Source organism: Dermacentor andersoni, chromosome 5 (assembly GCF_023375885.2).
Source record: "Dermacentor andersoni chromosome 5, qqDerAnde1_hic_scaffold, whole genome shotgun sequence".
Classification (NCBI taxonomy): Eukaryota; Metazoa; Arthropoda; class Arachnida; order Ixodida; family Ixodidae; genus Dermacentor; species Dermacentor andersoni.
In genome coordinates this window covers 168,912,018-168,933,024 of record NC_092818.1, presented here as the reverse complement: position 1 = coordinate 168,933,024, position 21,007 = coordinate 168,912,018, and the positions used below count along the sequence as shown (strand labels likewise).

The following is a 21,007-nucleotide window of genomic DNA, read 5'->3' as shown; positions in this document are numbered from 1 at the left end:
AATCATGTGGTCGAAGCAGTCGGTGTTACTCGCGACAGAGCGTCGCTGTGGCATGAGCGTTTCTTCTGCGACTCCACAAACCCACTCGTGAGCTGTGACACGAAGCATCTGCGAGCCCACTGCCTGTTGAAGGTCCGATGCTACCATTCCTTCAGCAAGAACAGTGCCAAAAAATACGTCCCCTTTCATTGTAATCCACCTGGGTTAGGGTCTCTGGGCATCCCATACACAAAAGCTGACCTCATTTTCTTTTTCCCACTTGTTCAGCCTTTTGAACTGCCCAGAACTGTTCAGTGAAATTACATTTAGAATTCCACAAACACTCCCGAGTACGTAGGCCTTTTTGAACCACATCTCGAAGCTCCAATAAAGATGCAAAAGAACATCTTCAGATTACGAACAAATATAATTCTGAGCAAGTTAATACATTTTCACCCGCTCATTCCCGCCTTCTGTAACCGGCTTCAGTTCACACTTTGAACTACGATGCTGTCTGTAAGACAAGCCAGAAAATAAATTGCCTTTGTGTGCTTGATGCTGGTGTCCGAAACTCTTACACTGAATAATTGACACATTCTCTTGGACTGCGTTCGGTGCGTGCATGTGCCCACACACACGCACACGCATGCATGATTATGCGTTTTGAGGCATATAGCTCACTGAACTGATGCAAATTACAACATCTTGAAGATACCAAAAGAGCATGCACAGGACACTGTTGAATGGCGAAATGCCCTTTGCCTAAGGACACTTTAACTATATTTTTGCACTTTAGCTCACCTGGCCCAAAACATGCAGCATGGGCAAGTAGTTCATACTGGCTTCTGACATCACTCTATGATTCTAAATCTAACAAGGTGCCAATGTGAATATTACAGAAATTCCGGGTTTAGTGCTAAAACATTTTATGGGCACGTAAAGCCAGAAGCCACAAATCGCTACTCGAACCAGATGTTTGCCGTGACCGAAAGCACAAAAATTTGTCAGTAATTTCGAAGTGTACCCCAAAAGGGGTTTAAACAAAGAAATATGTAAAGATCTTTAATAAAAGAACAAGAATGTCGTGTGCATTTATCAAAATGTCTTGTACGGTTACAGCACGACCATGCAACGAGACCTGCCAAGGTGATGACCGAAAGCATTGCGTCCTCGAATCGTGTGTCTGCAAGCCACAGTACAAGTATGACTCGGAAACTGGAGAGTGCAAAAGTGAGTTCTGTTTCAATACAAACTGCTATATTCTATTTGCAAGTATTATTTTACCGCACAATTGACAACGACGCCAGTACTCCGCGGACACGCACCATGTTGTGCCTACTTGTCATGTATTTTAAATTTAGTTCTGTACTCCTAAGTTCTGAATTATTCAGATGTTGGCGTTGTTTCACTGCTGCATTTCTCTGGCGATGGTAACCTCTCTGTGCAGTAGAAACCTGTTGATACGTTTTTTTTTTAGTACCATGGAAAAAATGTGTCATCCAACAAAGTGTGAGACACAATAACACTTGTGGCAGGGCTTCGGATGAGACAAACATAAATGTGCAGATTTCATGCACGGCAGGAATTGATGTTATGCGGAGAATTTTGCAGGTACCTGCCTATCCAGCATTGTTTGCGATTCTGAAAACCGTTCCCAGATAAACCAACGTTTGTCTAAATTGAGAAGCTGTGTGTGTGTGTGTGGGTCGCGAGCGTACGTGCGTGTGACGACTAACAGCAGCACGACGACGACCACGTCGAAGACGATCGTATGGCAGCAAAGCTATATCTACACCGACCGTTCGATATAGCCTACATGAGGATTGTTGGTTTCTGCATGGGTAGTGCATGAGCATAAGCGAGAGAAAGATTAATTGTGACGTCATCAGCAACTACGTGTTTTACAATCGTGTGTACCTTATGTCTTGTGGTGCATGGTAAAACAACGACGGCATTTGAACTCCAACGAAGAGTTGTTAAAACATGATTAACTTGGGCAATCAAGAAGTTGGTACAACGTCACAGTTCCTAAGCAGCATAAACTGGTACGAAAAAAGTGCTGGGGAAAATGGGCCGGTCCTGGAGGTAGTCATGTCTAAAAAACGGTGCCTCAAAGCAAGAACTGCCACAAGAAACGAAGGCAAGAACGTGACACGTGGCGCAAGTGCCGACTATTTCTAACATCTAGAGCGCTATAACGTAAAGCGATTCGAATCTTTTCTATTCCGATTCTGCTATCCGCCCTCAACGATTGGTCATGAAATGTTCGGGCCATCCTCAACGTCGCGGACCGTCGCGGACCTGTCAGTCCGCGACATCACGAAAACCGTGATAGCGCCCCATCTGATATGACGTGTACACACTGATTATGCGTGATTAAGCCGAACGAAAGAAAATTATTTCTGATTCGACGCCTATTCGCCAATAGCCCTCTGCTATTAGTCAAAAGTTTTCGAGCTGCGCCCACTTCACCTGTCTGTCACGCGATGTCACAACACCGCGAAAACTCACCACCTCAAAGTGACGTGTACGCGTTAAAGATGCATTAATATGCCGAACAAAACCGAATTTTTTTCTGAGTAGTCAGAGACTGCCCCGTTCCGAAAGGAATAGAAGAGGGCAGCCCGCCGATCACTCAGGCACTCGCTACTCACACCTGGCGGAGAGCATGGATTTATATGTATATAATAAACTTTTTTTGCGTGGCAGTATGACGTTATCGAGCCTTTCGGTACGTATACGGCATCGCTCTGCCAACACTTCCTTGTTGAGGGTCCGTTTTAGCGGTATTCTTAACCTTCCGTTGCATGCCGCCGCGATTTTTGTCCAGCCACCGCAAGCTAAGTAAGGGGAAGCGGACAGTTCGCAGACGCCGGCACCGCCCTCTACATCCGGCTATATATCTTCAGTGCGCTCGCTCGGCCCCATCAAAACCCTCTCCACTTGAGCTTGCTCCTCGCCTCTTGTCTGTCAGTTAGATAGGACAAACGGCTCAGTGTAGGCTATGTTATGCATGTTGAAAGCGAACCAAGGTGACGTCCTATAAGCGAGGAGAGCGTTTGATTGGGCTTTTCAGACAACACTGTGGGAGACCGCCGGATGCTTGCGTCGGCGGTTAAGTAAATTTAACCTTATGAGCTTAGAATGAAAACAGATTGGAATAGTTTTACGTTCTATGGCCCCTGACTGCCTTTGGAAAGAGACACGTATGCGTTCGACAGTGGTCTAACCAGTCTGGAACACTTTGAAAACGTTTTATTGCGATAGCAATTAGATGAAAACTCCAGGCATATCTCGCCGTCGCCGTCGCCGTGATGGTCCGTATAAAGTCTAAAGGCGATAACACCGTCACCGCGCGTCGTATGCTATATGCGCGAGGGAAAGTATGCGAGGGGAACCGAAGATCGTGGCTCAATCTGCCTCGCGCGAAAGAAGAAAGAGGAGAGCAAAGGCGTTGTTTTCCGTCGCGCGAAAGGCCGTGGGGTGATGGGAGGGAGGCAGGGAGAGGGGCGGCGCTGTGCTCCTGCAGCAACTGCGCATTTCGTGACTGGGAGCAAAGGGAACTGACGGTAGCGGCACAATCTCGCACGCCATATATGGAGGCAAGCGGGTAGGCAGCGCGGAAGGGAGGGGAGCGGCTTCGACTCCGCCAACAAGTGCGTACAAGTGCGACCCGCGCTTCATAACGCGCGTGGTCGCGCCCGCCGTATCTTGAAAGTGATCTGCAGACGGCTCATACCATTGTGCGCGCTGCAGTATGTTCTCGTCGCTCCAGCGTTAAAGCAACAGACCGCACTATGTTCACTTCGTTTGCTGCTGCTGCCACGCTTACTCACGCTAGCGTTTTGACAGCTAGTGTCCACGCTGATCGAATGTGACGCGTTCATGTCTGTTCGTGCACGCAGGCAGCATTCTTGTTAATACAGTTAGTAAGTCAATGTTTCCAAGTTTATACGGCCAATAAAACTACTATCCTTACTTAGTTGTGCTGTGCACTAATTTGCTATCGCAATCGATGCTTCGCTTTGAGGGCGAAACTGCGCCTTCTTGTTCTTCAACAAAACCTGTAGAGCCCCTATTACAAATGAAACAGTTATAGAATGCATACATTCACCCTAGTTGGGCTGGTGTTTTTAATGCGGAGAATGAGTGTTGTAAATATAGTTTTCTGTGCGTGTGTGTGTGTGTGTGTGTGTGTGTGTGTGTGTGTGTGTGTGTGTGTGTGTGTGTGTGTGTGTGTGTGTGTGTGTGTGTGTGTGTGTGTGTGTGTGTGTGGGGGTGCGCGCGCGCGCGCGTGTGTGTGACATTTCAGAAATAGGCAACAAAGACGAAAAGCGATTGTGGCCTAGTGGTCGGAGTACCGGGCCGATAGGCGCTACGGCAGAGGTGTTCAATTTCACCGTCATTCACACAAAATTTTTACTAAAGCGAAGCGAGACAGGAACGCACCTACCTCAATGTGCCAAGAATGAGGCAAAAATGCTTCCCTTCACTCTAAGAAACGTTTACACCCTTTGAGTCGTATCTTGCCACACAACGACAAACGTCATCTGTCCTGTCCGCATTTCCTTTCTTTATCGCTGCGAGCCCGGTACTTCCCAGTAAAGGCCGATCCACACGACGGACCAAGACCGCGGGCCGCTCGGTCACGTGATGCGACGTCACGGCTCGCTGCGGTCCGGTCCGGCGCAAAGCACATCCACACGGCGGACCACCATAGCAGGCGGCAGAGCAGACCAACCAGCTACACTCTTTGCCAGTGTTATCTTTGTTATCATTCCGGCTCGAGTCCCACACAGCCGGGAACTGCTCAACGAGGGATATAAAATAAAAAAACCTTCTCGTCACTCCAAAAGGACACGGGGTTTAAAAAATATATCTGCTACACGCACGTGTAGGCGGAACGGCGGACATGAAACGACTGCCTTGACTGGATTTTGCTGAGCTGAAAACTAGATTGGATTTGGCTGAAGACACCCTGTTGCCGGACAACATTCGTTGGCTACGCCAAAATCGCTACGGTTTGCATGCGGTCCGCCGCCAAAACTGAAGTGGGAAAAGCCTCGGTGATTTGTTGGACCGCGAGGGCCGCGGTCTTGCGCGGGCCAACAACGGTACGCACGAAGTGGTGACGTCCTATCACGTGATGCGCGGACCGCGGTCCAAAAGAGCAATTTGGTCCGTCGTGTGGATCGGCCTTAACGAATGGCATGCGCGCTATCAGCATGATATAGCATTGCCGACAGGAAAGTAGCGGGCGCGACGTTTTCAAGAAAGCAAACGCAAGCAAGGCAGATGACGATTATCGATGGGTGGCATATATACACCCCAAAGGGTTTAAACTTCTTTAGAGTGCTTAAAAGCTACTATCCCACAAGACCTTAGTTAAATAGGAAGCCAAAAGATTATTGAAAACCAGCTCATTAAAGCTCTCATTAAAGCTCATTGTCGTTGCCTGGCGGATAGATTGATCGTTAAACATGTTGTGGAACAGTCGTAGCCATAAATCGCAGTAAGAAAACCTTTTGATTTTCATTTCGTGCTAGGGGTCAAACCGATAATAACAGCCTTCGTTCATGTACTCTCAGTCCTATTTCAGTTTCTACACAGCCATGTCTATAAAAATGATCGTGCAAAGTATCCAAGATCACGAAGCAGCGTCAATGTGAGTGTGGAGTGGCTGTTTGTGCTTTCGTCCACCTCCTCTTGACTTTCGACTTCATCAGCCGTGTTGATATTGGCGACCAGCGATGATCTGAACACGGCGACGGTGATCCTTCTGCGCTGCACCGCAGGCTCAACAGGCGGCGGTCAACAATTTGGGAACGTGTGCTTGTTCTGCCGGCGCAAAGACCATGAGCAGGGACATGGCGATGGAAGAAGGAAACTGAAAATGCAGAAGACTGGTGTAGTTGTGGCCGCAGGCCTCCTCTTCCTTAAACAAGTGATAACAGTCTTTTCAACACCTGATTCATGGCCGTTTCCTGTGAGAGGGTTGCGTCATTTCACTAAGGAACAATAACAAGGACCTGCACGCCTGCAAGACCCCAGACTTATCTACAACATACAGGTGCTACCGACAAATGATGCCGCGTCTATGGTATGCTGCAACAGCTCTTAGACATAACAATCGAGAAAGTAATGCACATGTCCCTGCTGACACTAAACGGGACAGGTGTCTTAGAGCGTTAGGGTCAAGAAAATTCATAACAGGGACGTATCTGAAGGGGCGTTGTTTGGAGCGTCTGGGCTCGCCAGCAAGGAGCGGCTGCACGGCGTGTAGCTGTGACTCAAAGAAGCCAGACTTAATTTTTGCTGTGCAATATATAAATTTGGAGGACGCCCCCATAAATCCATGATTCGGGGCATTTCCTCTGCGCCCTCTACATCCCCCCTTTTCAGGACCATGAGTTGGTAGCAATTCAGAGCCCACCATATTGGTTTACGTAAGAAAAAATAAACAAGCACGCACCAACAGCCTGGTAATAGAAAGAAAACATAATCCGTAATCCTGCCATCGTATTGGTTTGCTTCAACGACATGACGTCGACGTGGACGCAGCCCACCTGCGATCTGCCGTTGTGTAGTTTTATTGCGATAGCAATTATATGGACACTCCAAGCGTATTTCTTCCGTCGCAACGATGTTCCGCATAAAGTTCAAACATGACAACATCGTCGCGCGCGCCGTATGCTGTATGTGCGAGTGAAATCTCTCGAGGGTCAGCGACGATCGCGGCTCCTCGCGCGCGCGAGGGAGGAAGGCGCAGTGGAAGCGCACAATCTTCTGTCGTGTGTGAAGTACAGAGGGGAGGCGAGGGAGAGGTGGGGACATTTTACTCCGTCGGCTGCTGCTTACGGCGCAGCTCCGTGGGCGCCGTATCTTACAAGCGATCTATGACGTGGACAAAATGCGCGCCCGCGCGGGCCTCATCTTCAAAGCGATCTGTGATGTGGAGACACACAGAAAAAAAAAAAAATCCAGATCCCGCGCACTGTGGGGATCGATGTAAGCGAAGCTTTGTCTGCTGTTTGCGTTCATTGACGATATTTGGCAGTGATATATTGACGGCATACGACAGTCGTGACGGGATGTGAAATGTCACCTTGCCTGTTCCGCTTTGTTTCTTGTTGCTCCGCTCGACACTTTAAGCGAGCCTTTGTCTCGTAGGCACTAAGTGCACGCTACGGTGCCATTCTGGGTTGTAGCGTTGTAGCTCACAAAACTGCGTCATTTCTCTCTCTCTCTCTATTATCTCGCTAACGTTCTCCCCACCTCCTCCCTCTACTTTCGTAGGTGTTGCGGGTGAGCACGGAAACAAGCGCGGCAGCTCCTGCACATCATTTGTGAGGGGACACGCCTGGTCAGGCGTCCAGAGGGCACTGTGAACATGTGATGCGGCGTATAAATCTTGACCCGACCTTCTCTGGTCGTCTTTCCTTTGTGCCACACTCATGTCATGAACTAACGCGATAGCGTTAATGGTCCCGTATCGGCGCCGTGGTGGTCGCTTGGCAAACAATCACTCTGAACCACAACAGCACAGGCCCTCCACGTGGCTCATACCTTGCCTTGCATTCTTTACAATGTTATTCCTCGGGATCTTGAGAATAACAGCTCATAAACAAAAGTCATGAAACAAAACATCGATAGCGCATGCGTTTTATATTTCTGTGACATGGCCACGTCTCAACCACGTCCCGACGCGGCCGGCGTTAGTGGCGTGCGTTTCAACCACGTCCCGACGTAGCCGGCATTAGCGGCGTGCAGGACTACAGCAGCAGCAACGGGAAAGTCGAAAAAAGAGGCAAAGATAGCTTCGCTTTAACAAGTGTTTCGTCGTTGACGACACGCGGCGGCGGCGGTTCTGGCCGCCAGTCGACTGCGAAGCGAGAAAGACGCCAGTGGGGGATGTTCGCCCAGAGCCTGGCGAATTTCGCGGTATGTCTCGGAAGTACGCTACTGCCGAGGATGCTCGCCAAGCGAGAAACGAGGTGTGACGTGTGAAACGGTGGGAGCAAGGCGTTCGACCGCGAGTGCTGCTCTCCCCTGCTGAGAGGATGCAACGTAATTGCGTTCTGCTTTTGTTACACATTTCAACACTTACTGGCGACAAGCATTCTGCACCCTTAGGTAGTGCTCGCATGCGTCGTTGAGGAGGTCGACCTGAAGCGCCACACGTGTACTTCACACTGCGGCTCGTTTTGTCTTGCAAGAAGTCCGACCCCTCGGATCGTATAACTTAATTCATTACCAAGTGTACAGCAGGCTTTCGCCTTCACGTGTTGCAGGAGTGTAACATACTGCCGAACTTTTCTGGTTTTCGGTGCCTTCGTGCTGTCTAGCTTTAGTGCGCGCGTCCTGGAGTGTCAGTTTTGGGTTTCGACAAAGCTCGTCCGAAAAAGCGCGTGTCCAGCAGGCCCACGATTAACAGATCGCGTACGAGGCATTCTTCGACGTCTTTTGACGAGCATTTGTATTATTTCACCATGTTCCGGAGCGTTCTGTAGAAGGCGTCCACCGTTTAGCCGGGCGTCTGCGTCCGTCGGTGGAACCGCCTAGATTCGTTTACGTTATGTCGTCGACGGCGGCACAAGCGGCTGCGGAGGCGCGACCGTAGAGCAAGGGAGATCGCGCCGCAAGCCGTCTCCCGACAACATGAAAGAAAGGACAAGTGAACCGTCGAAGAACCCCTCGTACCGGTTCCCGTTTAATTATGGTGGCACAAGTATAGATAGGCATGGCGCCAGGTGACGCCAAGGGCGCTAGGTAACTGCCGCTCTGGGCGTTCCAGTTGGTGGATGCATGGACATCACAGTTTACTTCGTTGACAGCATGCATAAAGTGGCTCGTGAGCGCCTCTTTGACGGCTTCGAGGGAACGGTGCGCCTCGGTGTCCGTCACAAACGAAGCAAGAATGAGCTATGCTTGAGTACTCGTGCAGTACAGGAGCGTGCGGACCTTGGCCTTTTCGGAAGCGGCGGTCAGACCCGACGCAAGCGCATAGTCCTCCAATTGGAGTAGCCATGCTGGTCACCAAGGAGGAGGAGGAGAAACATTTATTTTAATAAAAAGAAAAGACAAGCACCAAGTTGGGTCGTCGAACATGAAGGGCGGCGGAGAGTGATGCTGGCGGTTACCGATGCGGGGGCAGCTCGGTGTTCCGACATTTTGACACCATGAAAGGGCGTTGTTTGGAGCCTGGTCGAGCCACCCTGAGCTCGCCAGCATGGAGCGACTGCACCGCGTTGTCGCTGTGACTCGAAGAACCCCAACTTTATTTTCGCTGTGTGTACATTTGGAGGGTGCCACCATCAAGTGATTTGGAGCATATCTTTTGCGCTCTCTACAGTGTCAACGTGGTTCTACTGTAATTTTTTTTTTTTTTTGCCTGCTTACAGGAGTAGCTTCTGCAGCACATTTGGGGCATGTCTTTTGCGCCGTCTACAGCATCAACGAAGTTCTATTGTACATTTTTGCCTGCTTACTGGAGTAGCTTGTGCAGCACTAACAAATCACCCACGCGAATTCTGAACGTTTTAAATCACTTTGCACCATCCACTAGGCAAAATTCAAGACCTTTTGATACCAGTCATATGGCAAAGTTCTGAGTTTCCTTAAATTATAACATGTAATGTAAAAGGAAGAAGATATATCCGTTTTTAATATAATGTGGCTCTCCCTTCCCGTCAGACAACACTATTTCAAGGTAAAACAAAACATTTCGCTACAGCGCATGCACAGCTAGCGAATGCTCACACAGTTCTGACCAGCTCAATCTTATGCAGAACGCACTTTTCGAAATTTATTTGCAGATTTCACAAGCACGTCATAAGCAGCGTTATCACCGTTTCGACGTCTGTCCCTGTGTGCATTCTTTCTGTGTTTTGTCCTTAAAATGCGCCGTTAATACCATGTTCCATCAAGCCAGCAACCAACAAGTCCGTCTAAGTCTGTTAAGCGTTACCACCAGCACGAATAGCAGCACAGATTAAATTATATGCATGCAGGCATATATACACACTATAAGATAAATATACGCAGAGTACTTCTGAATGAGTACAAGAAGCTTTGTCACTGGTTCTGGATTGCAGCACAGACTGCACAACATACGCACATGTCGATTTACACTTCCCATTAAGCTTCTTTGTTGATGAAAAATCTGACCAAAGCATGTAAAATTCAGTCGTACACATAATTTATTCACTTAAAACGAAATATCAGCTGTTTGTTTTTATACAACTGCTAAGCCTTACATATACTTTGGGCTGTCGTGCCGCCAAGTGGGCCTTTCATTAGGTATACACGGTCTGCTAAAGCTGTTGAAAACTGCCATCTCTCAATTTCTCCTCTTCAGTGCATTCTTCTTAATGCGAAAGCATTATATGCCCAATTACACGAAAATACCGCGCCGTAGCCGGCGGCGTGACCGAATGATAGTACCAAAATGGCCGACGGCATAGAGTAAAACCATATCAAAAAGTCGGTTTCGCCCAAAAGGCGAGTCATCGATTGCGATAGCGAATTGGTATACAGCTATAGCATGCAAAAATAATAGTATTATCGGCCGTATAAACTTGGAAACATTGGCTCACTAACTGAATTAACAAGCATGGTGTCATCACGCGCAAGAGAACATGAACACATCACACTCTATGAGCGCGGACACTCGCTGTCAAAACGCTGGTGTGAGCAAGCGCGGCAGCAGCAGCGAGCGAAGTGACCTTCGTGCGGTCTATCGCTTCAACGCAAGAGCGGCAAGAACACAGAGCGCCCAAAGGTATGAGCCGTCTGCAGATCCCTTCCAAGATAGGGCGCGAGCGACCACGTGCGGCCGTGCAAAGTACGCACTTGTTGGCGAAGTCGATCGAAGCCGCCCTCTCGCGCTGCCTGCCCGCCTTCCGCCATATATGGCGCGCGAGATTGAGCCGCGATCGTCAGTTGCCCTTGCGTCCGGTCGCCAAATGCGCAGTTGGTGCCGAAGCACGCCTAAGCAGTCTTAGTGTCTCCGCCGATCCTTTTGTCTTTCTTTTGTGAAATAAAATAACCGGAATTAAATTTTGCACAGATATATGCGAAGCCATCCCGAACCTCTGCCATCGAGATGCAATTTGTGAACCCGGTGTAAACTACCAAAACTTCTACTGCAGGTGAGTAAGGCCATGTTTCATTGAGCTGTTTGGAAAACAGTCGTTTATTTCATCAATTAGTTGTGGTAATAAGAGGGGTGTGGGGCGAGAATGACTTTAAAATTCATGAGTCGCCAACCACTACCATTAAAGGCCCATGCAGCGAAATTTTGGTTCGCGTAAGAAGCTTCGTTTCAGATAGCGTAGATGCAGAACAGATGTAGATGCCTCCGTGCAAAATCTCACGTTTGATATACGAGCAGATATGTGACAAAAATCTCGCAAAATTAGAATCATTTCATACCGAATGTTTTTTTAAGTTGTCACATTTCCGTTCGCTGAAAGTGATGGATGATTAACAACACGCACCTCCACGGCATTACCTCCGAGATTAGCCGTTGCCGGCGACTTCCCATGGCACGCAGGAAAATACTACACATCTGTATATACTACACATGTATAAATAATTTAGCCTAAGCGAAGTTTCGTTGCAGTTGTCCTTTATGAAATCACCTGCCTTTCACTATAACTAATCCTGTCTACTGAACATCATCACTTCCGTTACCCAGTTCTCGCCTTATTCTTTTGTGCCTGATAAGGCTCCTCGCCCTTGGGAAACTGGAAGCTACGTAAATCTTGCTCAAGACAACAGTTGTTGCCAAGCCCACGGCCGCTCGATTATGGACTCTCTGGATCGAGCGGCCGAACCCAGACGACCAGTTTCTGCAAGAGTTTGCGGTTGGGCTAGTAAAGACATGGTTTTTAGAATGAAAACAGCATGAAAAATGGACCAAGAAATACAGACACCACGCTAACTTGCAACTGAAGATTTATTTTATGTGCTGTAAAATATGTACACAGATAAAAATGCATTACAGAGCTATGTGCAAAACAAATTTTCAGTCGCCGGTCAATACAAGTCAGGTTTATTTTGTACACTGCACAATATATACGGGAAAAAGATGGGTGTAAAAGGTTGTACACAAAAGAAATCTTCAATGGCAGGTCAGAGCTGTGTCTGTCCCTCTTTGTAGTACCAGTATTTTTTTATATAAGTACACGCTCTCTTGTTGAAAATGAATACAAGTGGAGGCTTCCCTCGTTTGCCCACTGGTTGACACTGCCGTCATTGCAGTAAATTAGGATAGCGTAAGAAATCGTAAGCTCAGTTTTGCAAAATAAACTTTTTATGATCCTGCGAAAACAGAAACCTAAAATTGGCACGAACATTTTGCCGTTTGTTGCACATTCTTTAATTTCGGATTTCCTCAATTCTGGTACTGCATCTACTAAGGAATTTACGCAATTTATTATAATATCGTCTGGCTCCTATAGCCATCCTATGAGTGGAAGCGCTTTTTCTTTGCCACTGCAACGGCATACCCAGGGTTCTTCAGCTGAACTCACGAGCAGCTAGCATCTTCAGCAGCAGTCTCATGGTCGCGCACAACAAAGCAAGTCAGAACGTCCATAAAATTCAAGCTGTAATTGTCTTTTTGTAGTGTGCACCAGCATCTGTTTCCTATGATGGGCTAAAAATTTCAACTTTGCAATCTTACAACAAACAGCGTATTGCTACAAATACCTTATATGGCAGTTGCTTTATAGGGCGCCTACGTGAAGTTTCATCTTTGCTCAATGGACCAGTTTATAGCTTAGATTCGACATTCTCTGTGCCCCATTTGCTTATCTGTCACTATACCGCTCCTGCAAACATCACTGCACATAAACACTAATATTTGCAGGTGCCCTGATAAACGAACAGGACCACAGTGCCAACGTGAGAACAAGCCTTTGCAATGTAAGTATCCATATTAACTAAAAATCTTTTTCCTTTGAAACAAATTGTAAACTTGTTTCACAAAGCCTTAAACCCATTCCAGCAAGAAATTATGTGACGTTTACGCAGTACAGTTTTATCTGCCAAATTTTTATATTCTCTTTATCAGAATTTTCAATCAACAAAAGTGGTTGAAAGATGGTTAAAACTGGCCTAATGTCATTTACTGTACCCTAGGTCCACTATTATTCAGTCTTGTCGTTATTTATTTATTTATTTATTTATTTATTTATTTATACTATCGGTCTGACTTGGGACTAAGATTCGAGTGCTAGGATGCATGATATAGACGAACGACTCAATTGACATGGTAATAAAATAATAAGCAATAAACACACGGGTAAAAGACAACTCCTCATTTAGGTTCTACGAACGAAATATTCAATCACACAATTATTACAAGTTTACGGAATATACATACCAAATGCAAATACATATTATTCACAATAGCCATGGCAACAAATGAATAGGTAACGAATCTGTAAACCATACCTGCATATTTAACCACTATGAACACAATTAATATTCAGTTACCCATTCAAAATATCTCCGTCAAAAGGCACCAGTTACACTACAGTCTAGATAAGATGCGTATGCAAAATAATTATTGACTGTAATTAATCTGCATTAACACAAAAATCACTAACCAAGGAGGAGAGCACATGTACCTGGTCCCCCGCCGTGACAACTTGTCCTAGAAGTTCGTTCCAGTCACGTGCCACTATGAAAAAAAGAATACGTAAGGCAGTCTCTCAAGAATCTTTGTTCCTCTACAAATTTACAGTGTTCATTCATTTTTTAATTCTTGATCTCGATCCACTTACATATTTTGATTTGTCAATTAACACTAAATCATTAATCATTTTGTAGAAGACGTTAAGCCATTTCTGCTTCCTTCTTGATTCCAGTAGCGGCTCCGTTGCTGTGATATAAAGCGGGGATACTGAAATGTCCACACTGTAAGACCAGTACCCAAGCCGAGGAGCACGCCGCTCTGCATTTCTAATTTTGATATAAGGGCTTTGAATTGTGGATTCCATGCCTCACAGGCGCACATCAGTATGAATCGCGCTAACAGTATGGAACGAACGCTGTGTTCTGAAAAAGCGTGGCACCTAGCTCGAAATGCTCATATATCTTGGTGCCACCTAGCAATACCATATGTTACAGTATAGTATTAACAAGCCCAGACTGCAATGCACTTGACAGAAATGTCTGCCTTCATTAATCCAAATGGGCCAACCAGCATTTCTTGCCTGTAACTCAGCCATTCAGATGGAGCAGCCCGCTTACGTTGCGTAGTTGCCATCAGACGTAGCCAGAACAATGAATGAAGCTTGATTTCCCATTGAACGATGGAGTAGGGTGAGGAAAAGGCCGCAAAGAGATGGCTTGAGAACCCTCAACCCCCTGTATATGTATTCACTAAATATGTGAAGACGCATATTTAGATGCTTAAATATTTTAAATGTTGGCTATAACGAGCAAACATTGAATGCTCTGGAAGTAAGACGCGTCAAAAACTAGAACATTAATGTCACTGAGGCCGGAATTTTCCAGTACCCTTCACATGAGAAACAGAAAGGAGCTCGAGGCAAGTTCCTTATGCAAGATGAAGGCTGCACATTTCGCAGGCACAAACAGGAACAATGGGAACTTTCAACAACCATGCGCGTTAGTACTTTCATTATCTCCAAAATTATTTTTAAATATAACTTGTTTGACATTCTATTTCAGCTGCCCAGCTGAACATTGTCATCGTTGGTGTCGTCCTTTCATCCTTGTTACTGATGTGCTTCGTCGTCTCTGCAAGCATCATATCGAGGTAAAATTTTAAAATAGAACTGCAGGCCGGATAAAAGACTGTTCCGCTCGAAGTGTTCATAAGTACGTAAAATATAGCGTCATTAGCAACCATAACAATGGTGTTTGCAAATATAATATAAATCTGCAAGCAAGGGACAGCGTAGAGAAAGAAAGGAAGATATCAATACTGTCCTTGTAATAAAACCGAGGTTTGTAGAGCACTGATACAGAGCAGAGCTTATAGGAAGAACATCACTTTTGTTTGGTGAATAAATAAATTTATTTATTTATTTACTTACTTATTTATTTATTTATTTATTTATTTATTTATTTATTTATTCATTTATTTATTTATTTATTTATTTATTTATTTATTTATTTATTTATTTATTTATTTGTACTGCTAGCCATTTGGTGCCAACTAAGGGCAGAACAGAGAGATGTGAGCACAGTGTATACATAAACCGCACTTCAGGCAGTGCTTATCTAGCCGTAAACATAATTGTAGGAAGTAGTATACAAACAAAATAATGATAGTGATGCTGGCGCATTGTCTTACAAATGCCACCGCAAATACTACAGGCACCTAAGCATCTGATCATATGGAACTAAACATGAAGCAACATATTTTACACCAAGTTCAAGATATAGTACCCAGTTGATGAAAGATAGGGCGATGAAATTAGAAAATGTCCAAGCGCAAGCTGGAACCAGCTAGCGCAAGACAGGGGTAATTGGAGATTGCTGGGAAAGGTCGTCGTGCTGCACTGAACATAAAAATAGGCAAATGATGATGATAGCAATAATAACAAGATGTAGTATATAACACGAATATAGAATAACATTCGAAATAATAAAAAATAAATAAGAGACTTACATTCTAAACAGAAGAAATGAGGTTGTCGCCAAGCGCGTATACCTGAGCATCAAGGCCCAAGATATGACACAATAAAGTTCGAACACGTTTAGGGAAGGTGACTGTATCATATCATGTGGAAGTGGATTCCTCTCCTCAATTGATCTAGGGAAAAAATGAGTATTTATACGAGTTTAGTCGCGTAATTGTGGGCGTGAATTGGTGTTCGTGACTGCTCCTTACTTGTCGAGGTGAGCGCTGCCTGAACACTGCCCAGTGTTCAAGATGATAAAACTGTTACGTAGCGCAATGAGGAATTTCAATCGAGCTACATTCCTGCGCTCCGAAAGTAGAGACAATTTAAGTTCATTTGGCATCTCAGTTATTGAGTCAGTAGGTCAGCATCTTGAAATAAACGCAAACATAGCCACTCTCCTCTCAACCATTTCAATCCCATCAGTTGGGCACTTCTTATAAGTAAGGGTCCCATACAGTACCAGCATACTCCAGTGTTGGCCGCATGAGAGATAAATGTGCAGTTAATTTGACTTTTGTCTATAAAAGTTATAAAATTTATACACGTTATAAAATTTATACAGTGCGTTTATACTTTTGTCTACTGCTTGGCAGTAACTCAGACGCGCTTAAATCGTATGTATACATCTCAAATGAGAAAGGTTCCTACTCATATCAAGCATCTGAAAACCTGTCATATTAGTCCTGTTTGCCAATGAAGGCACGCTACAAACACTGTGCCATGGGATGCAGTGGTAGACCTCGTCATTCCTGCAACGCTTCCAGCTTTCTTTACACCGGCTGTGCCAAACACGATGCATGTCAGACTTTATCTATAATTTAATCTTCATGAAAAGGTGTCGACAAGCCGTAAGCTATCCACTTCAGGTAGAGTGTTTATACCTTCTTGTACATTCTTCTCGCTATAGAAATTACGACTGCTTAAAATGAGTCACAAAAGGTATATATCTTACTCGGTGTAATATGCAGTCAATATATTTCTAGATTAGTTGTTTTGTGTATTATTTATGGATATTAACCGACAAAAGCTGTAATGCCATAAAACCATTGGATGTCAAATAGATTTATAGACTTTATGTAAGAAAAATATGCTAATCTAAATAAATGTTTAATGGAATCTCTTTATTTAATGTTCTCGTCATGAATGACCATTTTCATGCAAATGTGAAGTCATGTCTGATGCCAAGAACACTAGCACACTGCACAACAAGTGTGAAAAAATATTTTATGACAAAGGGAACCATGCAATAGATGAGTGGCTTTTTTCTTTTGTTTTTGTAGCAAATTGCTTGTTTGCCTTAACCAAGCGGTGATGCAATTTTTTCTTCTCATAAAAGGCACTCGTAATCATGCAGCTGTGGCAGATAGCAATTCCTAGTCCGCGACACACAGGCATGCCCCTCTTCGGAACCTTGATTGTATTCGTTTTTTGCTCCGGGCTTATTCAGCGCCTGCTCTAGCCATCAGTTTGCTATTGAATGAAAACTGGCAACAACTGCCGCAGTCACGCATTGCACAGTGACGGCAAAGGACAAGGAGAGATCAGCAGCCACTCGCGAATATTAGTTACAAAAGAAAGGCACCAAATATCACTAGGACATAAAACAAATTGTATTTATACCATACTTAAAGTTTTGCGGCTGGTTAAGAGCCATAATTTTAAATGACATATGCTGAAGTGCACAGTTTTATTCTTGGCGTTTGAATAAATGATTGCTTCTGACCTTGTTTCAAGAATATTGTAATACTTTGTGTTGCCGTTCTCGTCATGTTCCTGTTTAACATATTTGTGACGATGCATGACCGTGGGCAGAAGCAGCTTCCTGAAGATAGTAGCCAAAGTTTGTTTCTTTGTCACTATGTTCATGTGCGCTCCTTGCAACTATACTGTCTTTCCTCTCCTAGGTTGAAGAAGAAACTTGAAGGCCCCAACTTCAAGAAAGATGTAAGTGCTACTCATATTTAGGTTTGTAAGAATATAGGCACATTCCTGAAGTTCATTTCAACGGTGTCCCGTCTTCTGCACTGTTCCTTCTTCAGTATGCACCAACCTGCCAATCTTCAATGCTTATCTTATTCCAAAGCTACAGCACATCAGTCTTTTTCCCTTTCATAACCACTTGGGTTTCCGCACATTATACACTATACTCAGATTGCAAGTTGGCAGATTATTTTTCTAATCTACTAGTCAGCTCTGGTATCCCATAGAGTACGCTCGTTATTTATGTGTACAAAAATGACAATAATAATGCAAATACTGAGCCCGCTCTAATTAAATTGCTTGCTGGCTATCATGCACAGTTTAACAAGATTAAGTGCAACGACAGTCAATTATGGCCTAATCTAAATTTAAATGTAATGCACATCATTTACAGTGAATAATACACGGTACACGAATCATGTCGTGTTTGTTCCTTTTCTGTAGCACTCTAATTAGCCTTACAGTATATAAAGTTATAATACTCTTGTACAGGTAGCATGAAATTGAATGCTATCAAAACTGTTGACATGAAATTAACAAAAAAAAATAACTTATCTTTTCCACACAATCTTGTCATTAGTGTGCTCACTGAGCTATGTACATACATTAGCATCCCACTAACGAGTAGCTTAACTTGGGACAGGCTCATTTCTACTATAATCGAGAGTTCGACGGAAGCCTGTCTGGTCGGGATCACAGATGACAAAGAAAGAGGTACACCGACCAAGTAAAACTTATTAAAAAACAATGTTTTATTAAAATACAATGTTTAAAATACAATGTCTTTTAATAAGTTTTACTAGGTCGGTGTACGTCTTTCTTTCTCATTTCTACTATGTGCACACCAAGCTCAGCTTTCGTACACTCTTAAGCAAAATTACACCCTTTAAGCCGTATCTTGCCACACAACAATAACCGTCATCCGTCTTGTCCGCATTTCCTTTATGTAACGCTGCGGGCGTGGTACTTCCAAGTCACGAACGGCATGCGCGTTATTGCAAGTTTCATATAGAGTAACAGTTGTGAAAATCCATCTCCCTCGCGACGATAACAGGCCAAATGTTTACGAGAGATGTCCAACCTTTGTGCCTCATGCTGCACTGACAATTCTTTCAGGACCCACATTGCACAAATTTTCCGAAAATTTAGCCTGTCGTGTAAGATGGAATACGGTGAATCATGACTGATGTTAAAGTATTAGCGATTTCGTCCACGGTGATTCGTCTGCTTTCCTTCACCATGCCCTCAACGACTCTCAAATTGTGCTCAGTCGTTGATGTCCTCTTGGGGTGAAATGAACGGTATTGCATTAATTTCCTTAAACCAGTTAAAGACGACGACAGCAGACGATCGTACTGGCCATGTCGATGGCCTGCGCGATATTTCCTCGTCATATAAAGAAGTTCTTCCCTATTTGAAACGCTCTATCCTTTCGTAGATCTTGCTTCACGATAAACTGTCACCATACTGCGCTTGCATTCGATGAATAATTTCGGCAGGTTCAACACCTTGTGCGAACAAAAAGCTAATCACGGCCATCATTCTCTCCTTAGTGCAGATCGACAATGGAGCTGCCATGTTTAACGGTCTGCTACACTCTAACGACTAACGCGGGAGTAAGAGTGACACGTTCCATAGAAGTGTTGCAGACGACATTAATTTAGCACTTCATACTAGCAGGGTTACCAAACCCTAGTGCGAGAAATTGCAAAAGTCCCTTTGCTTTTTGACTTTCACTCGTACATATGCTAGTTTATATCAATAAGGGCCCGTAAGGCAAGAAAAACCACCGCATCCCTTACAAAGTGTGCCCACATGCACTATTCCATTTTTTTTCCTTTGTAAAAACATGCAAGTACAAAGTAAAGAAGGGATCAATAACACGTCTATATTTGTTGCTTTGTTCAAGTGGTTTCATTTAAAAGTATTATTATTGCCTGCATGCGAACTGAGATTTGTATAGATGAGTTTGTCACATGATTTGCGAGCACCTCTCGTTTTCATTACATATTCCTGTGAGCGAATTCGCTTCTTTAAATACAGAACATTGATGTCTAAAATAAGACCGTTGCGTGTGTTATTGGTTTGTGAAAGTTACCTCAAAAGTCCCTAACTTTGGGCTGCCAGACAGAAATGCGTCAATTTCTTCCATTTTTAACTTTAAATATCACAACCAATTTTATACCCTTTCCCCCACCGCAGAAATTTAAAAAATATACAAAACCCGAGAACGAAGAACCCTAGTTATAAATAACAATAACATTAGCACATTAGAAATGGTTCGATAACTAGCTCTCAAAATTACATTTATGAAATATAGTGTACTATTGATTCACCAGCTAGCAGTTATGAGAAAGCAAGGCAGTGCAAGCTAGAGGTTTAAAATAGAACAAATGTTATTGGTCTCTTTTCTTTAAAAGAAGGATAATAAACTATCGATAACTATCCATGCTTGCAAAGAAAAGCATGCAGAGTCGCTAGCACCGTAGCGCACAAGAAATAACATATTTAAACATTTCGATCAATGACAGCACATGACCGATTACTGCCTACGTCACTAATTAGTACTGAAAGTGCTGAACTTGATCCATGCTCAATATGTTATGGTTATCGCTGTCGTGCACATTCTTTTAGCTTTAACATTCGTACATTTTGCATGCCACGTGTTTGTTTGTTTTCTTAATTGTAAAATTGTTTGCTTTTTTGCACCCCTGCTTGGCTCAAACAGTCCTCCGGTATATAATAGATAACTAAATAAGTTATATATTGAATTGGTTACAAACTCTTACGGTATTAGTTGCAAATTCTTATGGTAGTGTGCCATAACCTTTACACCATACTTACTGACAGTGTTGCTTTTTTTTACTGCGCAGCCTGAACGAAATCCACAGCGTGAGCTTCGTGGCTACGACGGCCCGTACAGGGCTTCGGACCCAGCCTCCTTACGCCGAGAGAGGGACCACACGTCGCTATGAGAGCGCTCACTTCATGTTATTCATTTTTTTCTTCTGCAAGTCCTTTGTTTTTCAACATCTGTCATCACCACGATCGATTACGGGTTGCTCATTTGAGTGCTAGAAACGTGTTCCCCAGGACTTCGCTGTTTTCATACATGAGCTGCATGGCTAAGCCATTTGATGATGCGAGCCTTGAAAGTCATTACGAACTATCGAAATGAGCTGCATGGCTAAGCCATATGTTGCAAGCGTAATAACCACGGATGTCCAAACTAGCACCAATCAATGACAGGCAACTACATTTTTTCTGGGCAGAATCATCGATAGTAACATTAGACGTTGTTGTTTTTTTTTTGTTTTTTTTTTTTTTGAAGGTTGTGTATGTCGAGTAAGAAAAAAATAAAGGTGACTAATTATTTAAGA

At 44.3% G+C, this 21,007-nt stretch overlaps 1 protein-coding gene across 1 annotated transcript in view; it reads left to right on the top strand.

Moving 5' to 3' along the window:
• LOC126531608 (uncharacterized) overlaps positions 1-21,007 on the top strand; it is a 67,426-nt gene extending 46,419 nt beyond the window's left edge. Inside the window, exons 9-14 of the mRNA XM_072288452.1 lie at positions 1,099-1,209; positions 11,048-11,129; positions 12,854-12,909; positions 14,686-14,773; positions 17,552-17,591; positions 20,501-21,007. Of these exons, the coding sequence (XP_072144553.1) occupies positions 1,099-1,209; positions 11,048-11,129; positions 12,854-12,909; positions 14,686-14,773; positions 17,552-17,591; positions 20,501-20,602 (479 nt within the window). The 3' untranslated portion in view covers positions 20,603-21,007. The remainder of the gene's footprint in view (positions 1-1,098; positions 1,210-11,047; positions 11,130-12,853; positions 12,910-14,685; positions 14,774-17,551; positions 17,592-20,500) is intronic.